The sequence below is a fragment of the Mytilus trossulus genome, chromosome 6 (assembly GCF_036588685.1).
Source record: "Mytilus trossulus isolate FHL-02 chromosome 6, PNRI_Mtr1.1.1.hap1, whole genome shotgun sequence".
In the NCBI taxonomy this organism is placed as follows: Eukaryota; Metazoa; Mollusca; class Bivalvia; order Mytilida; family Mytilidae; genus Mytilus; species Mytilus trossulus.
The window spans coordinates 76,470,023-76,493,456 of NC_086378.1; the positions used below are offsets into that span (position 1 = coordinate 76,470,023).

A 23,434-nucleotide genomic window follows, 5' to 3' on the forward strand; every position below is an offset into this window, starting at 1 on the left:
TAATGTCCAGTGGAAAGTGTTACATCAGATGCTTTCTTTTTTAACATGATGCTTAGAGGTCAAAAGGTAACAACAGTCAACAGGAAAAATGTCACCCTATCTAGACACATTATTCTGATTCCAAACCATCCCGGTTCTATGCATTATCCTTAATGACACATGCTGAGAAACTAGAAGCAACAAATACCAAATTTCAAGTCTTTGGATCAAACCTACAACTTCCAGCTCTAGATGCTAATGGTCTCCCATGAGACCACAGTTCTTTTCTTTTGATAACAGTAACCTTATTTTAAAACCTTCTAGGAATCACTATCACCAAATGTGGTATAATCATTAATATGAGGCAGGCATTACCTGTAAATGGGGACGAAGTCTGTTTGAATTATTTTTTTGTAACTTTAAAAATATTTGTAAAAAAAAAGAAACCGAAATACTGTAATGTTTCCAATTTTGGTTCTGTTGTTAGGGATTTTAGTTGCAACCTTATTTAAGTTATGACGTCATATGCAATTTAAACAAAAAAACGCTTTCATCACATAACGTTTTTTCATATCAAGGAATTTTTAAAAAATGAAATTGGTATTGCGTTCCTTCCTATTTTATACTAGACTGATAAATATATATTTTACTTAAAGTTTCATACAAAGAGACTGGAAAAAGGAAGTACATGGTAGATTTCTGCGCAGGTCCGGGATTTCAAAACATGACATAAAAAAAATTGAACGATTTTGAGTTCATTAGTACAATGAAAAATTTGGGAAATTTTCCCGATTTTTTTTTTTAATGAATTTTCTACTGTTTTTGGGGACTTCGTCCCCATATAAAAGGCAGTTACAGCGTAAAAGTTCCAGTCTTCCATCAAAAGATATAACATTTTATTAGGAATGATAAGGTAAACAAATTGCACATTTACAATGACATAAAAATAAAAAAAGTTAAAAATATAACAAATTACACATGTTTCTAATCTTTGTGTACAACTCTATCTAGAGCTATATAATATGCTGTTTTATCACTGATATCGTGCCATCCTATTGGTCCTACTTCACAATCAGCACAAACTAAATATTTAATATTGTCCACTGTATTACAAAATCCAACATTCTCAAATGTAAACATGTCTCCAACCTTCCAGAAATCTGATAGCTTCTCTCCATTGGAATCTAAACCTTCCTTCTTTTTCTTCATGTGCGGCATAAAGAACTGAAAAATAGAAAGAAATTCATAATTTTACATTAAGTTTTATGACATAAATTGAAGATTTTAATCTTATATATCTACCAAGCAAACCTGACAGTGGTAAAAGCAAATACATGTGTGACAGGACTGTTTTTCTTTGTATATATATATGTATTAGATCCATTTGTACTTAACCATTTGTAAGCTGTTGAGCTATGGAAGTACTTCTTTAGCTAAATGTAGGTAGTTAAACATGCTGCCTTGTACAGGTTGGACTCATGCCAGAAAAAGGCGGGGTATTACCTGTTTTCAGAGAACACCCCAGTTTTCTAGAGTTACCAACCCCCAGTTTTCATACCATAAATTGAAAAAGAAGTCCCTGTAAACTTTTTAACCTCAGAAAACAGAAATTACCCCACTTTACCTGACTCAAGCCCAACCTGTTGTAACTCCATAAACTCAGAGGTCCCAGTTTGAGACCAAAAGGAGACAAAGTTATAATGTAATATAAATCATGCTATCTGGTTGCATTCGGCCCCCAATGATAAAAAGTAGTGTTGTCAACGGTTAACAGGTTAACCAGTTACTCGGTCGAACGACTGAATACCGAATACCAAAAAACGTTAACCGGTTAACCGGACTTTTTTTCAATTTTGGTAGATTTGATATAAGTTTGTATTGAAATCATTAAATAGTTATGTTTTTTTTTAAATTGTCGTCGTGGTAATTAGTTTGACAGATCAATTGTCCAGTATATTGATTGCTATTGTTAATCCTAAAAAAAAAACATAAAATTAATTAGAGTTCGGGGCAGGATCTTAAAGAAACATCATTAGTATACATGTTTATTTAACAGTAACTGTAAATCAGAAATGAGATTAAACTTTACTAATTACTTCATTATTTCGTTTTTTATCTAATATTGTGAAAACCTACATATAAATGTGCAGCCTCCGTAGTGCAAGGGTTAGTCTTACTTTATTTTTAAATTAAAAAATGTGAAATGCAAACCAATGTGAATGTATTCAATCTATACGTGTTAGTACGAGTAACATGCTTAAAGAAAAAAGCAAACACAGTAAAGAAATAGGTCGTTCTGTGTCATTTTGGTCGCTTGTGAAGAATTGTCCCATTGGCAATCATACAACATTTTTTTTTTATAATTAATCATTTCAAATTGAAACACACCACATTACTTTCTGAGACAACAAGAGAAAAGGAAAGAATAATCGGTTTCAGACATATGACATATTCAAATCTGCGAGATTTTTTTTTTTCAATCTGAAAGTGGTACAACTGCTATAGTTGATACGGTATATTTAATTATTAAAAGTCAAATTTCGCTGGGAATCCTCACGGACAAGCCTTATAATGCTAAAGGAAAAATTTCAATTCTAAAAGCGTATTTATGACTTGGATGAAAGGTTGTCAAATTGACACTCATATCACATCTTATACCGGTATCTATGTGTAGGGTTCTATAGATAAGGCTTTCAAACACCAACTTAAACTACCGGTTAACCGGTTAATCGGTCGAACAATTATCCGAGTAACGGGTTAGGCAAAAGTGTACAATTTGACAACCCTAATAAAAAGTTACAAAACTAGTCAGTGAGTTACACATGTAACATGTCATGAGTAAGAAAAGTTACAGCTATATTTTTGTTCATGTATTCAAAAGCCTGCTTTGTATTTGGATTTGTCAAACATATGGAGTCAGCTTTGTAGCAAGCAAAGATAAGTTTTTTTAAAGAATGTTAAGTGCCATCAAATTGATTGGACTTCAACTTCATCAAAAACTACCTTGACCAAAAACTTTAACCTGAAACTCCCACTTTCATTTTCTATGTTCAATGGACCATGAAATTGGGGTCAAAAGTCTAACTTGGCTTTAAAATTAGAAAGATCATATCATAAGCAACAGGTGTACTAAGTTTCAAGTTGATTAAACTTCAGCTTCATCAAAAACTACCTTGACCAAAAACTTTAACCTGAAACTCCCACTTTCATTTTCTATGTTCAATGGACCGTGAAATTGGGGTCAAAAGTCTAATTTGGCTTTAAAATTAGAAAGATCATATCATAAGCAACAAGTGTACTAAGTTTCAAGTTGATTGGACTTCAGCTTCGTCAAAAACTAACTCATTTGTAACTTGACCAAAAACTTTAACCTGAAGCGGAACAAACAATTGGACGGACGAACATAGGAATGGACAGATGAACAGAGCCAAAGACCAGAAAACATAATGCCCCTCTACTATCTTAGGTGGGGCATAAAAATGCCTAAATAGGTCAGAATTATTAAGGGAGTAGGTCCAGTATAAAGACCCCTTTTTGGCCCCAAAAAATAGGCGTTTTACAAAATTATTAAAATGTAAATGTTTAGTTATTTATTGGACAGAAGAATGCTTCTGCTTCATAAATATGAGCTGTTTTTGACAATACAATGCACATATATCAGGTACTAGCACCACGAAGTTAAGCTAAATTACTGAAATCTTCACAATTCTAGCATTTTAGTTAAATTTTAGACGGTTTTCATGTAAAACGAAAGTGGCCGCATTCGTGTTCATCCTTAATATTGAAATGTAAGTTGTATTTTATTATAATAATATAATAAAAAAGATAATAATATTAATATACTATCTATGAATGTAAGGGGTTTATTTTCTAATAAAAAGAAAAGATTGGATGTCTTTGATTGGGCAAAGGGCAAACATGCTTCAATTATATGTTTTCAAGAAACACATAGCAGTAAAGATGTTGAAAAAATATGGGAAGAAGAATGGGGCAATACTTGCATTTTTTGTCACCATAACAATAGAAGCGCTGGAGTTAGTATCATGTTTAAAAAGGGTTTAGATTTTACTATTCATGACACTAAATTTGACCAGAATGGTCGTTATATTGTTATTGATATCACTTTATTTGAACAGAGATTGACTTTAGTATGTTTATATGGATATAATACAGATGAACCATTATTGTTTGATGATATATTATATAAAATAGCATTGTATGCTAATACTAGTATTTTATTATGTGGTGATTGGAATGTTGTCCAGGACTGCAATCTAGATACATATAACATTTTACATAAAAGAAATCCCAAATCTCGTGAAAAGATTGAAGAAATTATTGAAAAATTAGAATTATTAGATCCTTGGCGAACATGTCACCCTACTGACAGAAAATTTACTTGGCGTCAACCGTCTCCTATTAAACAAAGTCGACTAGACTATTTCTTAGTCACTGAGGACATATATTCTCTTATGAAGAACACGAAGATTATACCCGGTTATAAGACAGATCATTCTGCCATTGTCTTTACTTTTTCTGCCAGTCTTGCTAAGCGGGGAAAGGGGTATTGGAAATTTAATTCACAACTTGTAAGAGATGTTGAGTATGTGAAAAAAATTAAGACATGTATAAAAGACACTATTTCTGAGTATTATCTTTCAGGTGACATTCAAAATTGTCTCGATGTTAAACTTACATGTAATGATCAATTATTTTTTGAAATCCTGAAGATGAAGATCAGGACTTTGTCCATTTCTTATAGTATTGGAAAAAATAGAGAGGATAGAGAACATACATCTAAGCTTGAAAAAGAGGTTGAACAATTAGAAAATATTATGAATATGTCACCGAATGTTAATGTTCAAGCTACTTTATATGGGAAGAAACTAGAACTAGAAAATAAAAGGGAACAAAAGATTGAAGGTTTACTCCTCAGATCAAGAGCAAACTGGCACGAAAATGGAGAAAAATGCTCCGAATACTTTTGCAAATTAGAGAAGAGTAATTTCATTAAAAAGACAATGGCTGAATTGATTGATGACCAAGGTAAACATATTTCTGAACAGTCAAGCATTCTTATTGAACAACAGAAATTTTATAAAACTCTGTATTCAAGCAGAAGATCTGACAGGGAAGACAACTCTTTTTATAACCATAATGTTAAACTCACACAGGAACAAAGTGATCTGTGTGAGGGTAACTTGACATTTGATGAATGTGCTTTGGCACTGAAACATATGACAAATGGTAAGAGTCCAGGTTCTGATGGATTTACAGTTGATTTTTATAAATTCTTTTGGAGAGATCTCGGTCCATTTGTATATCGATCTTTATATTTTGGGTATGAGCATAGAAATTTTTCTAGTTTTCAATATCAGAGTGTCATTACTTGCCTTCCAAAAGATGGAAAAGATAGGAGATATATGAGTAATTGGCGACCCATCAGTTTACTGAATACTGACATTAAAATAGCTTCAGCAGCTATAGCTAACAGACTCAAACCAGTATTGCCATTTATTATAAGTGACACTCAGAATGGGTTTATTAAAGATAGGTTCATTGGGGAAAACATTCGCTTATTATATGATCTTATGCACTATCTTGAAGAGCATAATATGACTGGTTTACTGTTACTTGTCGATTTTGAGAAAGCATTTGATTCTGTTGAGTGGGATTTTATAGTAAAAGCTCTAAAAAGCTTTAATTTCGGACCATCTATATGCAAATGGTTTGAGACTCTCTATTCAGAAGCTAAAAGCTGTGTAATAAATAATGGTAATTTGTCAAGTTTCTTCAATCTTGAGCGAGGCTGTAGACAAGGTGACCCCCTATCCCCATATTTATTTATTATAGGTGTTGAATTATTAGCGCTAAGACTAAAATCTACATCTGACATCCATGGTATTCCTATTCACAACAAAGAATTATTGTTGAGCCAGTATGCTGATGACACATTTCTTGTTTTAGATGGAAAAGAAAAATCTTTAGAGGAGACTTTAAAATGTTTTGATTCTTTTCACAGGGTTTCTGGGCTAAAAATGAATGCATCCAAGACCAAAGCTGTTTGGATTGGAACCAAAAAATATTCAGACCATATACTTTGTCCTAATTATAATCTTCAATGGACAAAGTCAAATTTCAAACTTTTAGGAATAGATTTTTCATTAGATTTACAAGCTATGTTAGATATAAATTTCACAAAGAAAATCAAGGAAATGTCATCAATACTTAAGGCTTGGGAACACAGAAAACTTACATTACTTGGTAAAATTACTGTTGTAAAGACTCTGGCATTACCAAAGATAGTTCATTTGCTAACAGCTTTACCAAATCTATCCCAGATTAAAATTAAAGAGTTTAATACTCTCTTTTATAACTTTATTTGGAATGGGAAATTAGAACGTATTAAACGCAATACACTAATTGGGGATTTTATGCAGGGAGGTTTGAACATGGTGCATTTGTCATCTTTTAGTACATATCTAAAAATAAGCTGGGTTAGAAGACTTCTTTTGAATTTAGAGGGGTCATGGCAGACTTTATTATTGTCTGAATTAACCAAATTTGGTGGTGACAGAGTCTTTTCTTTACAAAAAGAAAAACTACTAGAAGTTCATGGCTATGTTAAGAATCCTTTTTGGAAAGATGTTTTATTTTGCTTACATACTGCAAAGCCTGATACTAAGGCTTGTACAAATGATATATTATCGCTAGATATTTTAAATTTTGTGCCACTTTCAGATTACACTATTTATATGCAATGGAAGGACTTTGGTGTACAGTATATAAAAGACCTTGTAAATTGTCAAAACAAAGAATTCTTTACATTTGAAAAGATTAGACATAAGATTCTTACAAATAATTTTCTGAAATATTACAGTCTAATCTCCAATATTCCAAAATTTATTAAAGATCACATAAAAGAATATTGTGGTTCTCAACAGATTGAAAATGTCAAAATCTCTGATGCTTTTTGTACTCAGATTATTAATAATAAGAAACCAAAATTTGTGTATAAGAGTCTTATCGATCATATATTTCAACCTCCCCTTGAAAAATTTCAGAAATGGGAGCAGTTGTTAGACTCAGAAATTGAAAATTGGCAAACATACTTTATGCTACTAAGGAAGTCTTGCAAAGATACCTACTTAAAAAGCTTCCAATACAAAATACTGCACCAAATAATTCCTACAAACTCTTTTTTGTACAAGATAAAGAAGAAAGATTCTAGTTCATGTACTTTTTGTAAACTTGATGACGAAACTATTGTACATTTTTTCTATGATTGTCCAATAACATATCAATTTTGGTCATCATTATTACAGCAAATAAGATTGTATAGCAGGGATTTTGCCATCAGTAAAAAGCAGATATTCCTTGGTTTCTATTCAGAAAGCTTATTCATGAATCTTTTATTTATAGTAGCAAAAAATTATATTTATAAATGTAAGTTTAAGGAACTTACTCCTAATATTTTTGGTTTTAAAAATAGAATAAAACAGTATCAGTCATATGAATATTATATTGCAAAAAAATATAATAATGTTGATGTATATGAAAAATTTTGGACCCCATTACAATATATATTTCCACCATAGAGTATGATATTAATCTGTGAGCAAATTTTTTGATTAGATTTTGGTTATTCTTTGATGTAATTGTGAACAATAATTATGTACATAATTAAGTAATGTATGTGTGTATGTAAGTAAGAATTGTATGTGTGTATGAGAGACTGAGAGAAAGTGAAAGTGAATGCAAGTGGTTCTCATTTCTTTTTTCTATTGACCTCTTTACATTGTTATTTCCTGATATTTATTTATATATTCATAAAGGACTAGGGGCTATAAGGGCCATTTTCGTTTTTTTTTTTTGTTTTTTTTTTTTGCTTTTCTTTTTCTGAATTACTTTCAGTGTGTTTTAAAGCCTATCTTAGCTATTTTTTTTTTATTTTTTTTTCTTGAGAGTTAAAATTTAATAAAAATCATTTAAACATTTATTGCTTTTGAAAAGGGAGGGAAGAGAGGAGAAAGAGAAAAAAGAAATGAAACTACTATGGATTTAAAATCTTTGTTTGATTCCTTAAAATCTAAAACTAAATAATATGTGATTTATGAAGAACTGTTTATTTTTTGTTTGTTTTATAAGACATTTATATTGAACCATCTTTATATTTGTTAGCATCTAACTTACATGTATTTATACTGGTACATTATATATATATATTTGGTGAATATTACTAACAACCACTAACTCCTTTATATATAAATATCATTACTAATGTTAACGAGGCCGGGATAAGGTACCGGTAATCGATGTTTTAAACTAACAAATGTAAAGATTTCAATAAAATATATATACCTTCAAAAAAAAAAAAAAAAAAAAAAAAAAAAAAAAAAAAGTTGTATTTTATTATAATACATAAAGGTTGAGGATGAACACGAATGCTGCCCCTTTCATTTTTGACAAAAACCAACTGAAAAGTGACATTTTTCGGCATATTCAACAGATTTTTCATATTCAAGCTTGAATGATGAATGGGATCATTTTTAATGAATAAAGCAGTTAAAATCTTTCACATAAAACTGATTGATACAAATGAAATAGACACTTAAGTGTTTAAAAAGTGGTCAAAATCTTTGGTCAGATAAACCTGAAATTTCACGCCAAAATCGGTCCTTACCAGACCTACTCATTTGTTCTAAGGTAGCAATACACAGTTAGGAAAACTGACACTCATAATTTTAGAACACCCTCTTTCCCCTCCTGTCTAACAAAGAAGGCTTTATACATTATGTGTGTTATGCATGTATATACTTGTAGAAAGAAAATCTTCCATAGATTTGTTTTCTAATGGTCATAAGGGAGAAATTTAATCCCTTTTGGGTGTAACCATGGCAACAATCTGCATTTCTTAGATACAAAATATAGCAAAAAAGGGGGGTTAACATGTAACAAAAGTCTCCAAAATTTGGCCTAAAGGAAAATTTCAATGAATTACAGTGATACCTTTCCTGAATCCATAGGTTAATATCTATCAAGTGGTCCAAAAAAAATCATATGCTTTCCTGCTCCTTTTTCCATAAAATTGAATTGAAAAGATCGAGCGCAAAATCTTTGTTGATAAACACTACACTAATTCATAAACCGTATGGATAGGAAAATACAGACTGTCAATCATAGAAATGGCCTATAAAACATGTTAAAATCAATCTAAATGTTCATATAAACCCACTAAGAAGGCTATATTATTCTTCAATTATCTAAAAATCAATTTTATTGTACAAAAACTTTCATATTTAAAAAATTCACAGAGGCCATTATGAGAAACTAAACTTCCAACTGTGTATTGCTACCTAAAGTTTTTCAAAAGCGACGCTGAATATGTTTTAAATTTGTCAAGTTTTAGTGGTGTTGTTGTTCTAAATAAAGAAACCGAAAATGCCACAATGTATGCAGGTGAAACCGACAAAATGTGGTTGACATGAAAACATGACACGATGATATAGACAATAGACAATATTTTATTGGCACAAACGCATTTACAATAAATGGTAATGACCGAATGGATAAACAATTTGCTATACATGGTAGTAAAATACAAACAATTATATATATATGTGAATAAACGACTGTATAAGACTGTAAGAGTTGTTCGGCTATGGTAGCTTATTTGAAATCTTGTCATACAATTCAGGATAACCAGGCGCCAAAGTGTGGATAGTCAAATTTCTGCCACTATTTATTTTCTTATTTTTGCAATACTTTTATTTATCAAATGCATAATCTGATAATTTATGGTGAATGCCAGAAATTATGGATAGAAACAAGTGCTTGTGTTAAACAGGATTCATTACCTCAGATTTGCAGAACATTGCAGTTTTGGGTAAAAGAACTAAAGATGAACATCTTTCACAAAAAATCTTTGTTCGATTCTTTCCATCTTCCCTGAAGTCATTTTGCCCCGACAGATCGTACTTCGTGTCATTTTCTGCCATTTTTCAAAAGGCATAAAACATAGGTTGAATGTTCCGATTTCAAATCATCACCATTTTGTCTTGATGAAAATACTCTTCAAAACTAAAAAATCATATTAGCAAATACATCAATTTTTTTAACATAACTGAAATTTAACAAGAAATTCGATAATAAATAAATGAGCAACAAACAAATTAATTTTAAATATCGGAATGTAGTATTTATTTTAGACGTTTTTGTAAAGTCTTATACGCGCTTTAAACAGGGTCAAATTAAGATATTGTCAAAGAAACAAATTGACTCAGAACAATTTATTTTTGCTGAAGAAACAAACTTTTTGAAAGCAGAATAAATCATTAATTGTGCACGAAATATTGCCTTATAGCTGGTATGTTTAATAGAGAAATAAGATTAGATATGAAGGACGTTTCGCCCTCATTCGATTACCATGTCTGTACACCGAAAATGTGTTCTTTTTTCATTTCGGTATCACTTCGGTCGTTTCGGCCACAGTTGTTTCGTCCTGATCCGATTCGGCTTCCTTTCTGATTCACTCTTAGATTTAGAAACAGTGGACATCAAGACACGTTAAGAACTATAAACAAAAATAGTCCAATTAATTATTACATTTATCAACATGATCAATACAAGTTTATGATGTCTTGAACAGCTATTTCTTTATTGGCTTTGATGCCTTCCTGTCATCCTGTGTTTGTAGGAATGCATTACAGCAAAAAATTAAAAGGTTAAAATATTTTAAAAATTTAAACACCAAATTATACCTATTTTATGTAAAAAATATTATGTGGGTTATTGTCTGTTGAAATTAATACCCTCAGCTTAATCTCTTATTGAAAAATATTAGCTTGTCTATAGAATGGCTAAAGGCCAGGGGTTAGCCTTGGAAAAGTGCTCTAGATCACAGCCTACATATACCTCTGTTTTGGGTATTTTTAAATGACAGTTAAACACATGTATACCATGTATACATGACATATATCATGGATATTCGAATCATATTTTTATTTATATTAATGTTGTTTAATGTTTATATTATACATGTGTATCATTTATATATATAAATTTACTAGGAGACACTCCCAAATACTTTTTTTTATTAAACTATTGAATGCAACAGCATATTAGTGTTGGTAATCGATACTCTAGGGAGCGGTACTTGACTATTAGTATTTTTTTACTATATGCTACTCTTGTTAACGAACAAGTGATGTTTACTTTAAGATACAGATACATATTGTACATGCATCAGTAAACATGATTTACAATCAGTGTTTACAATATGTTAAATGCCCATCTTACTTGGCTTATTGTTTATCTCTTCTATATCTTTATAACAGAAGTGTTTTACTTAAGCTACATTGTAATACCATATTCCTTGCAGTCTGAAAATTTAAACTAAGATCATACAGAAAAGATTTTCTCTTTAAACATTTGAAGCTAATAATAAATGAATCCGATGCTAAAATTTTAGATATATTTCGAACTCCCTCTATCAAAATTCATTATGATCATGTTCATGTAAATGTATAAACAACACAAGTCAAAAACAACAGGACAAAACACAAGATGGCACATCTGAAGAAGCTGAAGCTGACCCTGTAGAACTTGAAGCTGAAGATAGCATCCAAGAAGAAACAATCATAAATTTAGTAAACATTGTATATGGAGATAGAGGAGTGTGAAGATTTCAGATATGAAGCCCAGGAGGAATCCATGAATTCGAACAAAATCCTGGATTATGCCAAAGAAGAATAAATTTTAATAAAGTCTTTAAAAAATGAAGTTTTATTCAATGTGATTAAACATGCAAAAGTGTAGTACAGGATAGTAATTTTGGTTACTCCATTTATCATAGTCAGAGCACTCAGAATGCAGGATTTTGCATCTTATTTTTCAAAAAAATTCTGGGGTGGCATGCCCCCATACCCCCCTAGCATGTTTGCAGCGCTACGCGCTGCTCACCAGTGATAGTACACAGGTCATGTCACAGAAATGAAGGTCCTGTAAAAAATATTTTTTACAGGACCTCATGACCTGTTACAACATTTTATGTTTGGCTGGGTCTGATGTAAATTATAAAAATTAAGAAAAACAAAATATTGCTGCAATACAATGTTAATATATATAATATTGATGTTTAAGTGTTCTCAAAATAAGACCAATTTCTTTTATTTTAGAATTGAAATGGCTGATTTATCAAACAAGTTTATCACTCAATCTGAAGTGGATGATAAAAGAAAAAGAAAACAAGAAGAATGGGAACAAAAACGAAGACCAGATGATCCTATGGGTATTTTATTTCCATCATGCCCATATTGTCATGATTGTCAAATATAATCTCACTTAAAAAAAGGTGGATTTTTGTATTACTGTCTTATTGTGTTGTTCGAAATGTACCTTAGAAATAAGAAGAGGTTGCATGAATGCCAATGAGACAACTTTCCATCCAAGTCCCAATTTAGATTTCCGCTAACATCCCCTGTTTCAGTTTACCTTTTTCATTGAAAGATTATTTTTGGTCCATCATTCACTATTCTTTTGTCTGGTGTTAAAATTTTGAAGTTTTTTTGGGGGGGGGGGGAAACTTCTGGGCTAAGGTGTCATCAGGATATCTTATACAAAATTATATTGACAATAAGCATGGCAGCTAAATGTATTACTTGAAAATATATTTCAATCTTCAATTCAAAGGGTTAACTTCTACATTTAAAAAAAACTCTTTGCTTTTTTCTGTTTATTCCAATGCATGGTAACACAACATTGACATTATCTGATTGTAGAATACAATTTTCATAAAAATACAATAATGCTGAATACATGGAATAGACTTCAAACATTAGAAATATTTGCAATTGTTAACATGGTTAATCTGTTTGATTTTTAAATAGAATGTCCAGAAGCAGATAACAGGTCTTTGTATGATAAACTTCAGGAACAGAAGATGAAGAAGGATGAAGAATATGAAGAACAACACAAACTTAGTAAGATTGTCTGAAATCTGATATAATTCAGATCATTTGAAAAAAACCCACTTAATGACCAAAATCTAAGTAAGATTATCTGAAATAATCAGATCATCTAGAAAGAAACATAGTGACAAACTCCAATAGTTCATAATTCATATCATCTCAAAAAAGAAAAACCTAAAATAAATGACAATTATTCAGATGATCTCATGAAAAAGAAGAAAAAATGACAAAAACTAATTAATTTCATTGGAAATTGTTAATCACCACAACAAACTGCCGTCCTTACTTTTATTATTGAAACAATGATGTAAACAGTAAGTTGTGGTTAAAACATTGTTCAACTCACCCCTGTATATGTACTCAAAACATTGTTCAACTCACCCCTGCATATGTACTCAAATCAATTGTTCAACCAATGAAAGTTTGGTAGTTTAACTTAGCAGCATTATTCACTACTACATGTACTAGAAAATGTGTTGCATACATTTGAAGTAAGAAAACATAACATTACAGTTTTGATATTTTTTGCAGCCAATTATAAATCTGATCAATTTTACAGCTCAGTTTATTACCAGTATAATTGTTTGCCACTTGTCAAATTGCTTTCATTGACAGATATTTTCAGCAGTGATTTTTACACAATAAGAAGATTTATTTTGATACAGAGAGTTATTTCGATAATTCGATCTGTACATGTGACGTAAAAGACTTAGTAGTTAATCAACCATGTGTTGTAAGTTTATTTTGTGTTTTTTCAAAATAATTGAAATTTGTTATTTTTATAATTTGTTCATTATGCATTTGTTTTATAAACAGAAAACAGTGTAAAGGGGTTAAATGAAGATGAAGCTCATTTTCTAGAATTTGTTTCAAACAAACAAATGGAGATAGAAAAGGCCAGATCTGACGAAGAGAAGTCTTTATTCAAAGAAATAAAGGTTTGTATTACCTAGATGGTATTCAGTTTTCAGCCATTTTTTCTCTTCTGCAACAAAAGTATTTAATCTTAGCTGTTCTGCTGGTAGAGTCGTTGTCTTTGTTTTTATCAGATTGTCTTTTTCTGAATTTTCTGATGACTAGGGGGGGGGGGGCATATCTCTTTTTAAAGGACCACAGATGAATTATCACGTTGTGATTGGATAAACGCCGTCACGTGGTGACCCCCTATGAGACCGTATGGGGTTAGTAAGTTTCATATGGGGTTCATGATGCGTTAATGGCGATGTCATCTTTTAATGTTGTTGTGGTTCATTGTTTATTTTTCAACAAAACGCCGCTAAAAAAGTCCACCGTCCGATAAATTCGTTATACGGTTTAAAACTACTGACCCCTACGGATCCATAGAGGGTGTCAGAATAAAATTCATAGGGGATTCGACCTCCGGCCTCACCCCATATGGATTTTACTAACCCTCTATGAACGAACCATATAACTTATAGTATATGAGAGCAAGTGCCACAAGACAACTCACAGATATTATTTTTATTTTTACTGCTTTTAACCTGCACTAGATATGTTTGAAATTCTTAACAATTAGATTACTGTAAATTCAGAAATGATTGCGTGTATTTATTATTGCGATTTTGTCATTTTAGACTTAAATGCGATTTTAATTTTTACGATTTTGAGAAAAAAAACTTTTAAATTCATATTAAATATTTCAAAATGCGAGTTTCAATTATTGCGTTTACAACTCATTCGCATTTTTCGCAATAATAAAAACCTCGCATTAATTTCTGAATTTACAGTATATATATAACAATATTTGGTGAGAGTAATAATTCAGTTTTACTTCTGAATTGTCAGTAAATTCATATAATATATAAACATTTTAATTTTATAAATAATATCGGAAACCTATTCCTCACAATTTTTTCTCATCACTTAGTGTCCGTCGTCTGTCGTTGTCGTTAACATTTTACATTTTGAACTTCTAGAGAACCACTGAATGGAATGAAACCAAACATGGCATGAACGTTCCTTATGAGATGCTGACCAAGTGTTGTTACTTTGTAGCCGATCCATTATTCAAATTGGCCGCCAGCGGGGGACTTAGTTTAACATAGGACCCTATGGGAAATGCATACAAATGACTTCTTTTAGAGAACTACTGAATGGAATATAACCAAACATGGCATGCATGTTTCTTATGAGGTGCTGACCAAGTGTTGTTACTTTGTAGCCTATCCATCATTCAAGATGGCTGCCAGCGGTGGACTTAATTTAACATAGGACCCTATGGGAAATGCATACAAATGACTTCTTTTAGAGAACCACTGAATGGAATGAAACCAAACATGGTATGCATATTCCTTATGAGGTGCTGACCAAGTGTTGTTACTTTGTAGCCGATCCATCATTCAAGATGGCTGCCAGCGGTGGACTTAGTTTAACATAGGACCCTATGGTAAATGCATACAAATGACTTCTTTTAGAGAACCATTGAATGGAATGAAACCAAACATGGCATGAATGTTCCTTATGAGGTGCTGACCAAGTGTTGTTACTTTGTAGCCCATCCATAATTCAAGATGGCTGCCAGCTCAGACTTAGTTTAAAATAGGACCCTATGGGAAATGCATACAAATGACTTCTTTTAGAGAACCACTGAATGGAATGAAACCAAACATGGCATGAATGTTCCTTATGAGGTGCTGACCAAGTGTTGTTACTTTGTAGCGGATCCATCATCCAAGATGGACGCCAGCTGGGACTTAGTTTAACATAGGACCCTATGGGAAATGCATACAAATGACTTCTTTTAGAGAACCACTGAATGGAATGAATCCAAACATGGCATGAATGTTCCTTATGAGGTGCTGACCAAGTGTTGTTACTTTGTAGCAGATCCATCATCCAAGATGGACGCCAGCTGGGACTTAGTTTAACATAGGACCCTATGGGAAATGCATACAAATGACTTCTTTGAGAGAACCACTGAATGGAATGAAACCAAACATGGCATGAATGTTTCTTATGAGGTGCTGACTTAGTGTTGTTACTTTGTAGCGGATCCATCATCCAAGATGGACGCCAGCTGGGACTTAGTTTAACATAGGACCCTATGGGAAATGCATACAAATGACTTCTTTTAGAGAACCACTGAATGGAATGAAACCAAACATGGCATGAATGTTCCTTATGAGGTGCTGACCAAGTGTTGTTACTTTGTAGCCAATCCATCATCCAAGATGGCCGCCAGCAGGGGACTTAGTTTAAAGGGAAACTTCGCAAAAAAATCAAAAATTCATATTATGTCCATTCTGTATAAAAATGCTAAAATTTATAAATATTAAAGTTTTATTCCGCTAGATAAGAGATCACCATCGATTTTAAATTTTGAGTATCAGTTCTTTACGTTCCGCCATTTTGTTATCTTGTCCAAATAAAAATCACGATATGTCTATAAACCATAAAGAAACAAAACTACAGTAACCGATGTTGCCGTAATTACGTGTCGATATCTTGTCAATCGTACGGTTGTTTTATCTGACTAACTAACTTGATTCGGAAAATGTTCTTATAAAAAAAAAAACAAATTGAAGATATACAAATATACGTATTTTTTCCAAGGGTTAATTTGGGGAAAATCAGAGACATATAATTGTATTATATGTCTCTGGGACAATGTAATATTTACTCGTTGTCAATAGTAAAGGACATAGTTGGATCATTCCAGAAATGTTGATTAAAAAAACGTGCGCACTTGTCGACGATTCGTTTATACGCCCAGATAGAAAGTTACGGAACTACAGCGCAATTTAAAATATATACATGTATACATTGAACATAAGAAAGAAACATACATTTTGTGCAAATTGGGGTAAAAGTTTTGTAAATAGACTAGTCCACGTATACCAACAGTATGTAATCATCCAATTCGATAGACTATTGTATACCAAAAAAAGAAGAAGAAGAAGAAGAGGACCAATTTGATTTAAATACAGGTCGATCTATAACTTGCTTTGGTTCATCGAAGTTATGAACATAGTAAAATCACAGATTTATATATCAATTATAAAGAAAGAAATTCGTCATCACCACAACTGTTCCGACATATGCAACTGGACGTACACTAATAATCCCCGAGGGATGTGAATATTTTCTAGGAAAGCTATTGAGTATTCAAGTTTCAAATAATTTTCGGGATTTATTTTCTTTCTTGATATTCAATGACAGCAAATTTAAAGAATAAACTGCTTGTCATATATTTGTCCGCTTTAGGGGTATTCTTGCAAATTGAACAGACTTATAATTACATTCAAAAATAGGGAAAGATGACATTAAATTCGTTGTCTTTTGTTTTTAAACATCTTTGGTCAAATAGTTATTAAGTATTATACGTTGTGAGACGAAGACTACTTTAATAAGGACGTCCCCGATTATGATTAAATTTGGTTGACGTTTTTCACACTTGATAAAGAATATCTATTCGTAATTTTTCGATTCCATTCCAAGAAGACCTTAAATTTGCTGTCAATGTTTTAAGACTTCTCAAGTACAAATATATTTTTTCTTTATTCGTTCATATTATATTCCGCTTCGGTAGAGTTATCTTCAGTGACTTCCAGTTATTAATTTGTACGTGGCTTTTAAAAAGTCTAAATCTAAGTGTTCTCATTCATTTATTTGCCTAATAAAGACAAATAAAAATACTTTGGTAAAGCTATTTATAATTTCTAAGTTCTCCTTTTTATTAGACATCAATCAAGGACAAAAGGTGTAAATCATTTCAATCGGACATATGAATTAAGTTTCCCGTCTTTAACCAAAAATTGTGTATTTCTTAGTAAATTAACTTATTTGAATTCAAATAAATAATAGCACCAAACATAATTAAATAATTCCACGACGATCAATTTTTATTTGTCACCAACTTGAATATATATTTTAAATATGTGTATTGGAGGCTCCCCTTGTCTTATAATTCACTGATCCGAATAGACAGTCACACCTGGCAAGGTGTGCCCGAGAGGCGTGGTTAAATACCGAAGTGCAAATAACAATTTACCTTTCAACAAGCCATCTACGAGTATTGCTACAGAACCGTGAATACACACATCGTATCAACCAAGTCATAGCAGAGATAGTAAAAGGTCAATAAGAGTACACCAACATATTGTCTTTACAGATTATTGTACTTTACTTTGTACACCTTATCAGTCCGAAAATACATTAATTAAAAATCAATTTATAACTTTTTGTGTTGTCTACAAAAATAATTCGAATATATACGTTTAACATAGAAAATTTATCTCATGAATATGTACAATTGAACGTATGTGCGTTTTATCTTCTTATTATAGGATGGTTATTAGATAAAGCATAAGTCATCGGCGCGCTTACGATTACGTTAAAATATGATTAAAAACCAAGACTTTTAATGATTGTTTTTTAAATCCCGGCATGCAAAAACCAGGAGAAAACGTCACGACCTACAGGAAGTAGTTAATATTTTTTCATTAAATATTGAATTTCTCCTTTATTACTGCACATATAGCGATAAAACTTTGTGAATATATATATTATGTCATAATGAACATATTTAAACCATAAGTAAAAAATCGTGAATTTTCCCTTTAACATAGGACCCAATGAGAAATACATACAAATGTCTTCTTTTAGAGAACCACTGAATTGAATGAAACCAATCATAGCATAAATGTTCCTTTCTTAATGAGGTGCTGGCCAAGTGTTGTTACTTTCTAGCCAATTTTTACCATGATTTCAAAAACCCAGGTAGAATCAGGTGAGAGATACAGGCTCTTGAGAGCCCCTTGATAAAATAAATAAAGCATTGAAAAAATTTCTGAATTGACATTGTATTCATGGTTTTATCATATGATTTGTAAGGAGAATTTAGTACATGTATTATTTCTTAGAAATGTTTTTGGTTAAAACAAATCATCTAATTCTTATATATTAATACATAAATTTCAACACTTATACACTATATATTGTAAATACTGACTATTCATGAGACAATTGGCTTAATTCAGGGGGGATAATCTAACTGGTTATTATCAAAATCACTAAATTTACATTTTCAATAAAATACATGTATTTAGAAAACAAAAAGAAGTAAACACAACTTCCTTTTAAATTAAAGAACTAGAAATTGAAATGTACTATGAACAAGTTTGCCAATTACTAAGGTTTGAATTTTATTTTTCATCTACTTAAATAAAAGCATTGCAACCTGTAGATTAATTCTGACATAAAAATATAGGAAAGTTATTTTTTTATAGATTTAATGCCCCTACTCGTACAATGGTCTCAAGATATTTTTGTTTTGTACATTTGTTTATAGTTTTGAATCAGTTGTTATTGTTTTACAGGAATCCTCAGTATCAGCAGTACAACCGTTATCATCACAGGAGAAAAAGTCTACCAAACCTGTAGTACAAACTAATAAAAGATCACAAACAGCACTTCTGGCAGGAGCAGTCAAGAGAAAGGGGTATAAATTCTTTAGGGATAATACAAATTACTATTAATTTTCATATTAAAAAAGATGAGAGTGTCTTAATAAGCATTTTTATTTAGAGAATAGAAGAGATAGTAGAAACATAATTGCAGGATGGTAAAAAATAGTTTAAGGTGGTACCTAACTTTACAGGGAGATAACTCTGTAAAGTCAGCTAAATGTTTTAATTACGTTGTGTTGTAAAGGTGTAATACCACCAAATCATGGTATGTCACATCCGGTTGCATACGAAAGTAGGTCTAAAAAAATATTCCCTTGAATTTGACCGTTGTAGGTAATTAATCCTACATTTTATTGCAGTAAAACTATTTCTGTGTCATAAACATATGTCTTGGGTATTTCAAAACACCAATATTTTTTATTTGTGATTTCTATAGAAAATTTTGTAATCTTGAGGTTACATGCCATGATGGTGACTAAACCTTGTACACAGATAGAATAAGGGGAGAAGTTTGATTGGTTAACTTCCAATGATAGTTATTTTCTTATATGCAATAAAATGTTATGTGAAACTTTTTCTATAGAACTGAACAGGATAAAACTTTACTCATGCCAAGTATTTCTTTATTTCTAACAAAGATAAATTCTACACAATTTTTTGAAAAGTGCAAATTTAACAAAGACTAATAGGGGAAAATCAATGGTGGTATTACACCTAAAAGGAATATTATGCTTCTCAATGATCAAAATTGGTGTTTTTCAAACTGCTATGTAACCAGTGTAATTTTTCTGACAAAACGGTTGGTTCAATTTTTTTGAAATTTTTATATTTTTGTTAAAGGGTCAAAGAAAGTAAATAAGCCAAATTATTTTTAGTGAAATTGTTGGATACATCATTAAGCATTTTTTATTTGCTTAAATATGCAAAAAGGTTTGATACACTATCATTTTTAGCAAACCTATATTCTCCAATGTACACTGATAACAGTAGATCAAATACATGTGGTCATACAATGAATTATATATAAAGGCACATTGGATTTCAAAATGTAAAAATTTTGATGTGAATTGTTTTACACATACACAAATCATTATGTTATTTTATACAATATGAAACCTTTAAAAACCTAATGCTGTCTTTAAAATTTGCGCTTGTAATTATTTTGTTTAGTATTCATGGTATTAGTTGCTAATAGTATTGTTGATTGCTGGAATTATAAATTGATGATAAACTACAGCTTATTTCAGTTAAAATATACTGTAGACCATGTAGACAGAAAATGACTTGCTGTAAATTCAGAAATTAATGCGAGGTTTTTATTATTGCAAAAAATGCGACAGGGTTGTAAATGCAATAATTTAAACTCGCATTTTGAAATATTTTATATGAATTAAACAGGATTTTTCACAAAAAATTAAAATCGCATTTAAGTCTTAACTGACAAAATCACAATAATTAATGCACGCAATTATTTCTGAATTTACAGTAGTCTTTGATATTAATATTAAAGTATTATGTTTTACAGAACAAGTGAAAATGAAGATAGTAACAAAAGAAAAAGCATTGACAGTGAGTATTATTTGGACCAAGCTACGGTACTAATGTCACAAAGGCTAAAAAATAAATAATTTTAAAAATCTATCATGTGTATATCTCATTCGATGAAATAAGTTACCAGTACTTATAGAATTACAGGTGCAGATATAAACGAAGTAAACACTTATCATGATCATGTTTCACATATAATCAAAATTGATATAAAAAATAAGCTTTGGTATTATTGCTAATGAAACCACTATCCACCAGAATTCAAATTACATTCAATTTTGTATTATAGGGTTATTGCATGAATATTGGGGAATATTGTCCCCAGTAGAATTTTATTATGCGCGAGTGCAATATATGTTCTACGAGGGACAATATTCCCCAATATTCATGCAAAAACCCTTTTATTGTATAGCAATATAATATTTGAAAGTAAACATTAGTTTGAACTAAGATCTTGTCGTTGATGACGTCATGAATTTTGAAGATTTATTGCACCAGTGCAATATTGGACTTTATTGCACTAGTGCAATATTGGAATTTATTGCACTAGTGCAATATTGGAATTTATTGCACTCTAATTTTTGGTTACTTTCTAAGGGAAATATTATATTGCTATGCAATAAAAGCAATTATTGCTCACCATACAGCTGTTAACAATGAGAAAAACTAATACTGCATAGTAAGCTATAAAAGGCCTGTCATTGTTTACCTTCCTATGATCAACAGATGACAACAGAAAAATGTTAATGTCTGCTCAAATACATGGCTGCTTTCTTTTAATTTGTAAAAGTCTGTTTAATAATGCAAATTTACATTAATAGTTATTGTGCAATATTATAATGAAACACTGAATTATCTGTATGCTTCTATAAAAAATTCCTATCCACCCTATACAAGCATAATGACTACATTTGGAAAGGCTTCAATACAAAGCTTCAATCATGACCCTTTTTTATGTGCATAACATTATTCCTTTGCCGTTGTCAAACGATTTGTTGTATAAAATTTGTTCAATTAGAATCTGTTATTTTTATTCATCTTCAAGAGCATGAAGAGCATGTGTGTTTACATTCTTACTTCACTGTTTCCCCCTTGCACTTGTGCTGTGCGTTGGCCAAAGTTATAACGAGAGGTCCTGTAGTTAGGGTCACTGCATATGGGAAAATATCTGTGAATTAGTGCTGGGAAGACAAAAATTCAATTTCTGTACATTTATCAAGATTTTGATAATATAAAGGGTTTTTTTTTCGAACAAGTTTACGTTTATTTCTTTTACAGTAAAACTTAGATATGCAAGTATATAAAACATGCTTAACTTTTTTTTATTTTGAAGTTTCATATGACTTTAAATATTATTTATCTTCATTTATTTTCATCATAACAATCCTGTATCCAATTCATAAATGCGCTATGTCACATGGTACAATGGAAATATAATTAATTTCACTCAAGCTATTCTAATGCCATTTACTGTGGATTCATTTATTTTCGTGGGTTTCAATTTTCGTGGATTGCTGAAAACTTGCATATTCGTGGATATTTGATTTCGTGGTTTTACCAATCTCTGTATACAAAACCTTTGGAAAATATGATTTTTCGTTAGACATTTGAATTCGTGGTTCTCCTGTACCCACGAAATCCACGAAAATTGGTATCCGACGAATATTAATGAATCCACAGTATCATTACTATGTATCTTATTTTTTCAGATAGAGAACCTGAATCCAGCAGTAATACAGGGTCAATAAATACCATTGCAAGGGAGCAGTTGTTAAATCAAAGAGCCAAAATTATTGGAGTTTTACCAGGACTTGGTGCTTATGATAATGATACGAGTGATTCTGAAACCTCTAGTAGTGACTCCGAATGTGATTTCAGTGTACAGAAAAAAATTAAGATACAAGTTAATACACAGTGATAAGTTATGACAGTTGTGAATTTTCAAATGTTCCACAAGGTTCTAGATTTAAACCAGTGGTTTAAAATATTGAATCCGCCTATATTTAAGGAAAAGCTGTTTTTGTTTCTTTATGCAGAACCATTCTTAGATGCAAAGAATATGAAACACTTGTTCAGATTTCTGTGAAATAGAAAACGTTATCGAACATCATACAAAAGTGGTAATGAATAGTTGACATTGTCTACAGCTCAACATATTTATCTTATGCTGACTATTGCATGTTAATTTTAATTGTTAAAACATAAATTAGTTGATCATTAAATGTTTTAATGTTTATTTTAAATTGTTTGCATTGTAAATGTTTTTTTTTTTTTTATACATGTATGGTATGATTGCCAATAATACAATTATCCATCAGAGCCCAATTTTCATGGATGTAAGCAACTATAGGGGCCCATACACCTTAAAGAATGATCAATAAGAAAGTGTCCAAAGTACATGGATGCCCCTCTATTTATCATTTTCCATGTTCAATGGACTGTGAAATTGGGTAAAAAGTCTAATTTGGCCTTTAAAGCAAAAAGATCAACTAAAAGGGAACATCTGTACTA

General features: G+C 31.1%; 2 protein-coding genes across 2 annotated transcripts; one reads left to right on the forward strand and one right to left on the reverse strand.

The window, feature by feature from the left end:
* Positions 1-858: 858 nt before the first annotated feature.
* LOC134721872 (guanine nucleotide exchange factor MSS4-like) lies at positions 859-10,073 on the reverse strand. Its single transcript, XM_063585137.1, has 2 exons — positions 9,837-10,073; positions 859-1,203 (listed from the first exon to the last, which is right to left on the reverse strand). The coding sequence occupies exons 1-2, from the start codon at positions 9,975-9,977 to the stop codon at positions 964-966; spliced, it is 381 nt and encodes a 126-aa protein (XP_063441207.1). The 5' UTR covers positions 9,978-10,073; the 3' UTR covers positions 859-963.
* Positions 10,074-10,223: 150 nt separating this feature from the next.
* LOC134721873 (PSME3-interacting protein-like) lies at positions 10,224-23,159 on the forward strand. Its single transcript, XM_063585138.1, has 7 exons — positions 10,224-10,345; positions 12,156-12,268; positions 12,867-12,959; positions 13,764-13,885; positions 19,286-19,407; positions 20,901-20,944; positions 22,633-23,159. The coding sequence occupies exons 2-7, from the start codon at positions 12,163-12,165 to the stop codon at positions 22,839-22,841; spliced, it is 696 nt and encodes a 231-aa protein (XP_063441208.1). The 5' UTR covers positions 10,224-10,345; positions 12,156-12,162; the 3' UTR covers positions 22,842-23,159.
* The last annotated feature ends 275 nt before the right edge of the window (positions 23,160-23,434 follow it).